The 11,657-nt window shown below is 56.3% G+C and overlaps 1 protein-coding gene across 2 annotated transcripts in view; it reads left to right on the forward strand.

The window, feature by feature from the left end:
- Nucleotides 1–9,603: 9,603 nt before the first annotated feature.
- SLC29A4 (solute carrier family 29 member 4) overlaps nt 9,604–11,657 on the forward strand; it is a 21,511-nt gene continuing 19,457 nt past the window's right edge. For both annotated transcript variants that reach the window (XM_023197875.1, XM_023197876.1), the window contains exon 1: nt 9,604–9,772. In XM_023197875.1, coding sequence (XP_023053643.1) covers nt 9,604–9,772 — 169 coding nt within the window. The remainder of the gene's footprint in view (nt 9,773–11,657) is intronic.

Genomic DNA, 11,657 nt, shown 5'->3' on the forward strand with positions numbered 1-11,657 from the left:
CGCCATTCTCCTGCCTCAGCCTCCCGAGTAGCTGGGACCACAGGCACCTGCCACCACGCCTGGCTAATTTTTTGTATTTTTAGTAGAGACAGGTTCTCACTGTGTTAGCCAGGATGGTCTCAATCTCCTGACCTTGTGATCTGCCTGCCTCGGTCTCCCAAAGTGCTGGGATTACAGGTGTGAGCCACCATGCCCGGCCGAGGTCAAAATTTGGTATGGGCTTTGTTTCGTTTTTAGGCAAAATTGACAAACAGTGAAATCCATAAATTTCTTTTTTTTTTTTTTTTTTTTTTTCTTTTTTGGAGACAGAGTCTCAGTCTCCCAGGCTGGAGTGCAATGGTAAGATCTCAGCTCAGTGCAACCTCCGCCTCCCGAGTTCCAGCAATTCTCCTGCTTCAGCCTCCCAAGCAGCTGGGATTACAGGCACGTACCACCACGCCCAGCTAATTTTTGTATTTTTAGTAGAGACGGGGTTTCACCCTGTTGCCCAGGCTGGTCTCAAACTCCTGAGCTCAAAGTGATCCGCCTGCCTTGGCCTCCCAAAGTACTGGGATTGCAAGCATGAGCCACCGTGCCCAGCAGGGAAGTAGAAATTCTTTAACAAATTTCCCCATGCCCTTTCCGGTCATTGTTCTATTTAGATTTCTTTCTTTCTGATAACAGCATTTCTGCTTATTTATAGTTTACCAGAAAATCATTTTACCCAGTTTTTTCCTTTTTTTTTTTTTTTTTTTGAACACAGTGGAAAGCATCTTTTGTATTTCCCTTTGCTGTTCTGTATCCCTTAACACTGTCACGCTGCCAGCTTTCCATACTAAATCTTCCGAACCGCATAGCCCGGTGGTGACTTCAGATTTCTCTGCAGGGTTACATATTATTCCACTGATTTCTTTGGGCTTTTCAAATACAACAATCATGTCATCTGTTCCCCAGGACAAGTAATGTAAATCGGGGACTCATCTTGGCCAAGGGGACTATTTGCAGTGTTTGGCTATTATGACGAACATCTTTGTATATAAAAACTTTGCTGCATTTAGAAATATTTCCTCAGGCCAGATTTTTCTGGACCAAAAGGTAAGCATGTCTTTTAAGCCAGTTTATGTTCCAAAAGGGTTGGTCCCATTTTCACTCCCTCCAGCAACCCAGCAATGGGGAGATCTGGAGGGGGAAAAAAAAAAAAAGCCTTGTGGTCGGCGCAGTGGTTTACGCCTGTAATCCCAGCACTTTGGGAGGCTGAGGCGGGCGGATCACCTGAGGTCGGGAGTTTGAGACCAGTGGTGAAACCCTGTCTCTACTAAAAATACAAAAATTAACCAGGTGTGGGTGGTCGGTGCCTGTAATCCCAGCTACTTGGGAGGCTAAGGCAGGAGAATCGCTTGAACTGGGGAGGCAGAGATTGCAGTGAGCTAAGATCGCACCATTGTACTCCTGCCTGGGCGACACAGCAAGACTCTGTCTAAGGAAAAAAAAAAAAAAAAGCATTGGGCGGGGCGCGGTGCGGTGGCTCACACCTGTAATCCCAGCATTTTGGGAGGCCAAGGTGCGCGGATTGCGAGGTCAGGAGATCGACACCATCCTGACTAACACGGTGAAACCCCGTCTCTACTAAACATACAAGAAAAAATTCGCAGGGTGTGGTGGTCCCAGCTACTCCGGAGGCTGAGACAGGAGAACGGCGTGAACCCGGGAGGCGGAGCTTGCAGTGAGCTGAGATTGGCAACTGCACTCCAGCCTGGGCGACAGAGCAAGACTCCATCTCAAAAAAAAAAAAAAAAAAGTGTTGCTCCAGGGATTCCAACCTCTCACCGTGGCCAACAAGACCTCCCTTGGCTGTTTCCTTTCTCCAGCCTCACCTGCCTTCTCCCCACTGCCTCTGTTCCCACAACAGCAAGAACAGTTCCTTCTGTTCTTGAATTAAATGAGCTGTTTCCAGACTCAGTACTTTGCACTGGCTGTTCCCTATGCTGGGAACACCCTTCCCACAAACAGTTCCATCATTCAAATCTCTCAATTCAGATATCGTCTTCTCAGACCACCTGAATATCAAAGCCCACCCCTGTGCCCTGGTCACATGCTGGTGCCTGCTCCATCCCCGTCTAGTCTTCCAAGCATTTGATGCTTCCGAAATTACTATACTGGTTTATTGTCAGCACCCACCATTTAAGTGCAACTGGATGGGAGCAGGGACCCTGGAAGCGTCCCCTGCATCTAGAAAATGTCTCACAGGCACCTAATAATGTTTTTATTATTTATTTATTTATTTTTAGATACAAGGCTTTGCTCTATTGTCCAGGCTCGGGTGCAGCGGCATGATCACAGCTGACTGCAGCCTCCAACTCCCAGGGTAACACAATCTTCCCGTCTCAGCCTCCCAAGTAGCTGGGATTACAGGCACACACCACCATGCCCAGCTTATTTTCACTTTTTTTTTTTTTTTTTATCTATAGAGATGGAGTCTCGCTATGTTGCCCATACTGGTCTCCCACTCCTGGGTTCAAGCCATCCTCTCGCCTTGGCCTCCCAAAGTGCTGGGATTTTAGGCATGAGCCAGTGCACCTGGCCCACCAAATAATTATTATCTGGAAACCTCCGCATATCCAGGACAAGGCAAGGAACCCCGCTGAAAGCTCTAGGCTTACCGGAAGCACTGGAGCTCATGAACTTTATTTTTATTTTATTTTATTTTTTCGAGATGGAGTTTCACTCTTGTCACCCAGGCTGGAGTGCATTGGCACCCTCTCGGCTCACTGCAACCTCTGCCTCCCAGGTTCAATTGATTATCCCACCTCAGCCTCCTTAGCAGCTGGGATTACAGCCACTCACCACGCCCAGCTAATTTTTGTATTTTTAGTAGTGACGGGGTTTCACCATGTTGGCCAGGCTGGTTTCGAACTCCTGACCTCATGTGATCTGCCCACCTTGGCCTCCCAACATGCTGGGATTACAGGTGTGAGCCGCCACACCCAGCCATCATGAACTTTAACTAGTTGGAGCAACGAACTGGGCCCCCCTGCAGCGGCACCCCGCACCTCTGCCCAGACAGCAGCAGAGGAAGGAGAGGGGTGTCCTGCCATAAGAGTGTGTAGCAGCCTCCCACCAGGTGATTCCATTCACCTGGGAGAACACGGAGGCTCCCAGGTGAATGGAGTCACTTCACTCAACACTTCCTTATTCAGCCCCCAACGCAGTCTGCCCTTCAAGCAAATATTTGGCTCCTGCCGTATGCCACCCTCTGTGTGCCTCGCTGAGCACTGAGGATCCAGAGAACGAAAGCAGGTCTCTACTCTCAGGGGGCTCCCAGTCCTTTAGAAGGGACGGGCAAGGCCTGGAGCAAAGGTGCTGACCCCACTGGCTGCGGGGCAGAAGAAACCCTGGGGGCTCCCTGGAGGTGCTGACGTTGGAGATGGGGCTTAATGGGGAGAAGGAGCTGATCTGGTGGAAAGTGAAGGAAGGGCCTCAGGTAGGAGCCTGGTGGGGGCCTGGGCAGGCACCTGTATGCATCTCACCTGGTGGTTCAGACCTGGAGGGCCTCTCCTAATCCCCACAGACAGGCCCCCACGGGTGTGATTCCCACCGGGTTCCTGCTTTCACCTTGAGGCTGGACCCTTCTCCCAGCCAGTGACACTCTCAGCCCCCCAGGGCTAGCTGATGTCCTATGCCTGGGCCCCCTGGGCTCTGCTCAGTCTGCTCTAGAGCCAGGCTACAGGTGAGTACAGGGAAAACAGGGCGGGGTCATGATTCCATTCACCTGGGAGAAAAACGGAGGTTCCCAGGTGAAGGGAGTCATGGGAAGCAATCTGGCCAGTTCTGATCCCAAGCTGGGAGGAGAAAGGGAGCTGGCAGAGGTAGGACCAAGTGACGGCAGGACATGACTGAGGGTTGGCCACAGCCCCCACTCCTAGCTGGACTTGCTCTCCGCACCTTCTCCAGCACGTGAACTCCTACTCATCCTTCAAAACTCTCAACCTGGTCACCCAGGGGCCTTGTGACTGAACCTACCCACCCGCCGGCACTGTTGCTGGCCTCCCAGGCGAGTGGACCTGTTTAGGGGGAGCAGCCTGGGCACCAAGGGTGAGGGGTGGGCAGCGGGGGTAGTGGGCTGGGTCAGCACAGGTCACCCGGGTCTCCCAGGGCCACCATGCCACACCCCAGTATGTTGGGGATCCTGATTTCAGCCTCAGCCTGGGCCTGGCTCCTGCACAGCCCAGCTGGATGGAAGGGTGGGGGGAGGGAGAAAGGAAGAAAGGAGATGGGAGCAGAGAGGAGGAGGGGGCAAGATGGAGGAGGGGAGAGAAAAGAGGAGGAGTGGGGAGGAGAGAATGGAGGAGGGAGGGAAGAGAGAGGGAGGACTGAGTAGGAGAATGGGGAAGGTGGAGGAAGGAGGGAGAGGAGAGAGGAAGGGAGGAAGAGGAGTGGGGAGGAGAAAGGGAGGAGGGTGGAGAGGAGGGGAGAAGAGAGGAGGGCAGGAGGGTAATGGAGGACTTTGAAAGGGGGGTGGGAGGAGGGAGGGGGAGGGAAGAGAAATGGGGAGGAGTGGGATGGAGGAGGGGAGGGAGGAGGAGAGAAAGGGAAGGGGATGAGAGGAGGAGTGGGGAGGATGGAGAGGAGGGAGAAGGGGTGGGAGGAAGAGGGAGAGTGAGGGTAAGAGGAGGAATGGGGAGGAGGGGGAGGAGGGAGGAGGGAGAGAAGAGAGGAGTGGGGAGGAGGGAGGAGGGGAAGGAGGAGGAGAAGAGAGGAGGAATGGGAGGAGGGGGAGGGAGGAGAGAAGGGTGAAGGGAGGAGGGAAGAGAGGTAAGAAGGGGGAGGGGAGGGGTAGGGGGAGGGATGAACGAGAGGGCTGAGGGAGGAGGAGGAGGGCGGGGCGGGGCCGAGCGCTGGGGGCGGGCAGAGGCGGGGCGTGGTGGCCTGGGCTGTGCTCGTCGCCGCGCTCGTGGACAGGGGCCGGGCGGACTTGGGGACCGGCGGAGGACGCCGGGCGCGCCCGGCCCGAGGCTGGGAGAGCGGGGCGCGGGCGCGCAGTGTCGGGCGCCTGGCGGCGTAGCAGGCGCGCAGAGGACCCCAGGCCGGGCCGGGCGGAGGTAAGTGGTGGCCGCGGGACGCGGGGAGGCGCCGGCGGGGACCTGTCGGAGCCTTTGTCTGCGGCGCTCGCGGCCCCCCGCCCCCTCCCGCCCGTCCGGGCGCTGGCCCCTCTCCCCAGACCGCCCTGTCCCGGGAACCCGAGGCCGCCCCGACCGCGTCCTGTGCGGCCCAGCCCCCCCGCGCCCGGCGACAAGCGCGGACCCGGACCCCTGGGCCCCGGCCATGGAGGGTGTCGGCGCCACCGCCTCCCCTAGCACCTCGCGGGGGTCCTCCCGCACGAAGTTCCTCCCCGGACCCTCCAGCGCCGCCCCATCGCCCCCCCGCCCCCGCCCCCGCCGACCCCTTCCTTGTTCTCGAAAAAGCATCTGGGTGAGGCGGGGCCTGGCCTCCGGGGTCACCTCGGGGCGGCCCAGGGGGTCTGTCCTTTGCCTGGGGGCGCAGGTCCGCGAGCCAACTTTGCGGCTGATGATGCCTGGGGGGCGAGCGGCAGAAAGGCGCGGGGACCCAGGCGGGGGAGGGCAGTGGGTCCTGGGGCCAGCCTGTGGCCCCTGCATGCATCTGTCCCTGGGGGGGCTGCAAGAAGGGGGTGGCCAGAGGGGCTTGAAACCCACCCCCAGAGGAGTTGGAGCAGCTTAGACCGCTGGGCTGCGGAAAGGGCAGCAGAGACGTCGTTAGCCCCGGTTAACGGGGACCAGGGGTGTACCAGGCATCAACTAACCAGGACTGGTAGTTGAGCCAGGAGTGCGAGCCCAGGCCCGCTTTCCAAGTGGAATTCGGTTCCCCTGGTTCTCCCTGGCGGGCCGGAGGAGCGTGGCCCCAGAGTGAGGCCAGACCGGCTTTGGGGTCCAGACCCCCCAGAGCTTCCAGCTGCCCCGGGCGTTCAGGACTGCCGTGCACTTCAGGCCCCGTGGAAACGGGAGGAGCCGGAGGGGGTCACTGGGCCAGGCTCCAGTCTGAGCCGCATGACCTCCCCCACCCCCGACTTGACCTCTATGTGCCTCAGTCGCCCTCCCTGCAGAATGGTGAGAGGCCTTGGCCAGACGCAGTGGCTCATTCCTGTAATCTCAGTTCTGGGAGGCTGGAGCTGAGGGATCACCTGAGGCCAGGAGTTCAAGACCAGCTTGGGCAACAGAACAAGACGCCACCTCTACAAAAATAGAAATTAAAAAAAAAAAAAAATGAGGGAGAGGGGTGGGAGCCCTGCCTTGCCCATAGCAGTGTTGTTTAAGTGGCAGCTTGTGCAGCTGTTGAATGCCTACTGTGTGTAGTTGAGCCTGACCCACCAGCCACCCACCGAGTCCCTGTTTGTGACATACTGTCACCCTCTGCTTCCTCTACTGAGTTGTGAGGTGGGGAAACTGAGACCTGAGGGGTGACCTCAAGGCCAAAGAAGTGACCTGTGTCTTCTCAACGGCCCCCGGGGCAGGCATCGAGGGGTCACGGCAGCTCAGAGTGGAGAAGCAGAGCCAAGCCCCTTAAACGCTGGGGTGGTTAGGCCAATGAGCGTGTGGTTAAATTTTAATTAACGGAGGACAGGGCAGGAGGTCCTGGGCTGCCTTCCCTCGGGGGCAGTAGGCTTGCATGTTGGGGGCTGGGAAGGACAGAGTTGGAAGCCTGTGGCCCAGGAGAGGTGGGGGCGAGCGGCTGCAGCAGGCTCCCCACTCCTTCTACCATGGGGACAGTGGCTGGCCAAGCCGGGCAGTGTGGGTGGCAGCTGCCCACTGTGCTGACTGAGCCAGAGGGGACAGCAGCCGCCTCCTGGCTGGATGCCAAGCACGTCCGCCTTCCTGGGTGGCGTGGCCTCTGGGCAAGGCAGAAACCTCGGCTTTCTGGCCAGGATTGTTCGGGGCACTGCACGTCCCGGGGAGCGTCTCGGGGGCCCTTACTGAACACAGACCAGGCATTTCTGGGTTCGGATGTCCTGGGCTGGGCTGGTATCCTGAGCAGGTGGCAGGAGGAGCATTTGATTGTTGAAGACTGTCACCCTGACACCATCCCCTTCCCTGGCCCTGCAGGCTGAAAAGGGCCCCGGGGTCTCTCAGCCTTTGCTGACTCTCTGGCACCTCCCAACGACTCTCGAGGTCAGGCTTGTGTCTGCTTCACAGGGGAGGACAGGTGTGCAGAGCCCTCCCAGGGCCACCCCAGTTCAAGCCCAGCCCAGCTCTGCTCTAAGCCTTGCTCGCCACCCCCCACCCCCACACACACACACCACACTCCAGATGTGGCAGGAGGGCCAGGGCTGACAACGGGCAGTCAGGAGAGCCTTGAGCCTAGAAGGGAAGATACGCCAGGCTTCTCAGCCCCCAGGAGTCCGGGACCGCCTCTCCCCTGGTAGTGGGCACTGATCACCTGGGTTGGTCCCCAGCTGTCAGGGGCTGAATCTCCCCAGTCCCCCAAAACCTGGAAATGGGAAGGCTCTGGCTTCAAAGCCCCAGTGAGGCTCCAGGCCCCCATTCAGGCTCCAGTTAAAACTCTGTAGTGAGCCAGAAGAGGGGGACATGGAGTCACAGGGAGGTGCTTGGTAACTGATCATCGAAACCTGCCTGGAAGCTGGGAAGGGAGTAAACTGAGGCAGGGGAGCTGGAGGAAATGAGACCCAGGAGATGGGACAAGAGCAGGCAGAGGTGACATGGGTCAACCCCAGAGAAAATCAGACTGGGCTGAGTGCAGTGGCTCATGTCTGTAATCCCAGCACTTTGGGAGGCCAAGGTGGGAGGATCACTTGAGCCCAGGAGTTCAAGACCACCATGGACAACATAATGAGACTCCATCTCTACAAAAAAGAAAAAAAATTAGCCAGGCCTGGTGGTGCACACCTGTTCTAGCTACTTAAGAGGCTAAGGTGGGAGGATCACTCGAGCCTGGGAGGCAGAGGCTGAAGTGAGTGGTGATCGTGCCGCTGCACTCCAGCCTTGGCAACAAAGAGACTCTGCCTCAAAAAAACAAAAAGTCAAGTTTTCTCTGGGCTTGTGGGACCCCTCGGGGTGGACTTCTTCCAGCCTTTCCATGGCTCTCCCACATACTGGGGAAACTGAGGCACTACATTCAGTACTCAGTGCCGTGCTGTCCTCTCTGTTAGCCTCAAACTCTGCAGCAAACACAAATCCTTTCTGCATTCAGATAAATAAATACATATTATTAGAAAAAGAAATCATTGGCCAGGCGCGGTGGCTCAGGCCTGTAATCCCAGCACTTTGGGAGGCCGAGGTGGGTGGATCACAAAGTCAAGAGGTTGAGACCATCATGAACAACATGGGGAAACCCCATCTCTACTTAAAAATACAAAAATTAGCCGGGTGTGGTGGTGGGCGCCTGTAGTCCCAGCTACTCGGGAGGCTGAGGCAGGAGAATCGCTGGAACCTGGGAGACGGAGATTGCAGTGAGCTGAGATCGCGCCACTGCACTCCAGCCTGGCAACAGAGTGAGACTCCATCTCAAAAAAAAAAAAAAAAAAGAAAAAAAGGAAAAATCATTTTAGGGGAAAAAGCTAGCCTGCCCCAGGCACAAACAGGGCTGCCCACACAGTGCAAGCATCTCCATGACAGATGATGACTTAGTTCCTTCCTTTCCTTCCGAGGGTCAGGGCTGGCAGATCCAAATTGAAGCAAGAAGCACTGAGACAAGACCACAGGAAGAACTTTCCGCCATGAAGGTGGTTGGCCCCAGGACCAAGGGTCACGGTGGCTCAGAGTGTCACACAGACCTGGGTTGGGGTCTGGGTTTCCCCGCTTTCTGCCTGTGAGACCAAGGGGACTCTCACTTTCCTCAGCTGAAAAATGAGTGATAAAGGCGCCTTCCTCCCAGAGGACACTGCAGCCTGGTGCAGGCACGCACGAGGCTCACTCATGTCATCTGTTGTTTCCTACTGCCCCCCAAGTTCTGGTATCGCACCACCAAAGTATTCCTCCACTCCATCTATTTTTTACCGTGCCCGCTGCCACCATGCAGGCCACCTTGGTTGTTCCCCGGGGCAGCAGTCTCTGAGCCCTCCTCCCCTCCGACCCCTTCTCCCTAGATAGCAATGAGGATGAGCATCTTAAGACACACCGGGTGAGGGCTGGATGCGGTGGCTCTGTGGCTCACGCCTGTAACCCCCACACTTTGGGAGGCCAAGGCAGGAGTTGGAGTTGGAGACCAGCCTGGGCAATGTAGTGAGACCCCATCTCTACAAAATAAATTTTTAAAAAATTAGCCAGGCATGGTGGTTCGAACCTGTGGTCCCAGCTACTTGGGAGGCTGAATCAGGAGGATCCCTTGAGCCCAGGAGGTGGAGGCTGAAATGAGTGATGGTTGCGCCACCATACTCCAACCTGGGTGACAGAGTGAGACCCTGTCTAGAAAAAAAAAAAAAAAAAAAAGACACCAGATGACATTGCTTACCTGCTTAAATTAACGTCCTCTGGATGGACAGAAAGGACGGTCCCCAGGGGATACAGTCCCGGCCGCGTGGCATCGGCGCTGAGGTGTCTTCTCATCCTTCTTCCCTCACCTGCTCTCTCTGCTTCCTCCAAAGCACAGGCTGCCATGGGTTCTGTCGGGAGCCAGCGCCTTGAGGAGCCCAGCGTGGCAGGCACACCAGACCCGGGCGTATCGATGAGCTTCACCTTCGACAGTCACCAGCTGGAGGAGGTGGCAGAGGCAGCTCAGGGCCAGGGTCTTAGGGCCAGGGGCATCCTGGCTTTCATGGACTCCGGTAAGTGGGGGTGCGGGCAAGGTGCGTGTCCTGTCCCGAAGCAGACTGGGCTGTGTGACCCCCCAGTGAGGCCTTGGGGTATCGGGGAGCCATGGGTGGTCATGGACTGAAGGCAGTGCCTGTCAGTGTGGATTAGATCTGCTGCATAACAAACACGCCCACCGTCTCAACGTCTCCGCCCTGATGCTGCGTGTCCGTGCTAGGGGCCCTGCCGACAGCCCCCAGCAGAGGAGGCTCTGTCTTAACGTGGGCTTTCGTGCTCACTGGGTGGGTGAAGGGACCCATGGCTCATGTGCTGATCCATAAAGCTTCTATCTGGAGTGACACACGTCACTTTGGTCACACTCGGCCAAAGCAAGCTATGCCTCACTGCAAAGGAGCCAGGAAAGTGCCTGAACAGGACTGGATGTGAGGTTCAAAGCTCTGGTTTTCAGCCCAGCTGTGTGACCTTAGGCAAGGGTCTAAACCTCTCTGAACCTCAGTTTGACTACATTGAGGAATTGGGCCAAGTGACTTTGAGATCAGACTTGCAGAGTGGACAGCCCACAGGCTTGGAGTCTGACAGGCTCAGGTTCAAGACTGCCTCCCATCCTTCACCCACCAGGGGCTCCGGTCAAGTCACTGTTCCTCTCTGGCCCTCGGTCTCTTCCTCTGGAAAAGGGGGATAGAATTGTGTCAATGTGGCTGCACTAGAATCAACAGAATCTTGCTTGGGCCTGTCCCTGGCACTCAGGAGGCACCCTGTAAGCTATCGTTCTTTTTGGGGGAGCTGTTGTCTATGCTAATACTTTAGGCTCAGAAACCTGGGTTAAGGCTGGCCACGGTGGCTCACGCCTGTAATCCCAGCACTTTGGGAAGCTGAGGCCAGAGGATTGCTTGAGGCCAGCCTGAACAACCTGGCAAAACCTCGTCTCTACAAAAACCTACAAAAATTAGCCAGGGGTGGTGGCACACACCTGTCATCCCAGCTACCTCAGAGGCTGAGGCAGGAGAATCACTTGAGCCTAGGAGGCAATGGTTGTAGTGAGTCAAGATCATGCCACTGCGCTCCAGCCTGAGCGCCAGTGAGACTCTGTCTGAAAAAAAAAGAAAAAAGAAATTGGCTGACTAAAGTGGGAGCTAGTTAAGCCAGGCAGGTAGTCAGGAAGGTCATGGACAGTCTGGAATCCACGGGCAAGAGCTTCTTGGAATCTCTGAGCTCCAGGAAGATCTCAAGGTCTCACCCAATTAGATCAGACCCACCCAGGGTCATTTTCCTTTTGATGAACTGAAAGTTGATGGAGAAGGAACTTTAATTGCAAAACGCACTCACAGCAGCACCAGGGCTAGTGTTTGAACTGGGGACTGTACTTCAGCCTGTCAAGGTGACCATAAGCAGACCATCACGGTCCCCCCTTGCCATTGTGGCTCCCGTAGACATCTCCCTAAACCATGTTTCCTCTCCAAACAAAGGCAGTGACAAGGTCACACTGCCACCGAGCATGATGCAAGAACCCTATACGACCCTAAACATGCTGACCCCTTCCCCAGCAGAACGGGCAGAGGGTGTTCACTCTTCTCCTTACATATCCTATAATTTTTTTTTTGTTTTTTTTTTTTTTTTGAGACGGAGTCTGGCTCTGTCGCCTGGGCTGGAGTGCGGTGGCCGGATCTCAGCTCACTGCAAGCTCCGCCTCCCGGGTTTACACCATTCTCCTGCCTCAGCCTCCGGAGTAGCTGGGACTACAGGCGCCCGCCACCTCGCCCGGCTAGTTTTTTGTATTTTTAGTAGAGATGGGGTTTCACCGTGTTAGCCAGGATGGTCTCGATCTCCTGACCTCGTGATCCGCCCGTCTCGGCCTCCCAAAGTGCTGGGATTACAGGCTTGAGCCACCGCGCTCAGCCA

Source organism: Piliocolobus tephrosceles, chromosome 8, assembly GCF_002776525.5.
Source record: "Piliocolobus tephrosceles isolate RC106 chromosome 8, ASM277652v3, whole genome shotgun sequence".
NCBI lineage: Eukaryota > Metazoa > Chordata > Mammalia > Primates > Cercopithecidae > Piliocolobus > Piliocolobus tephrosceles.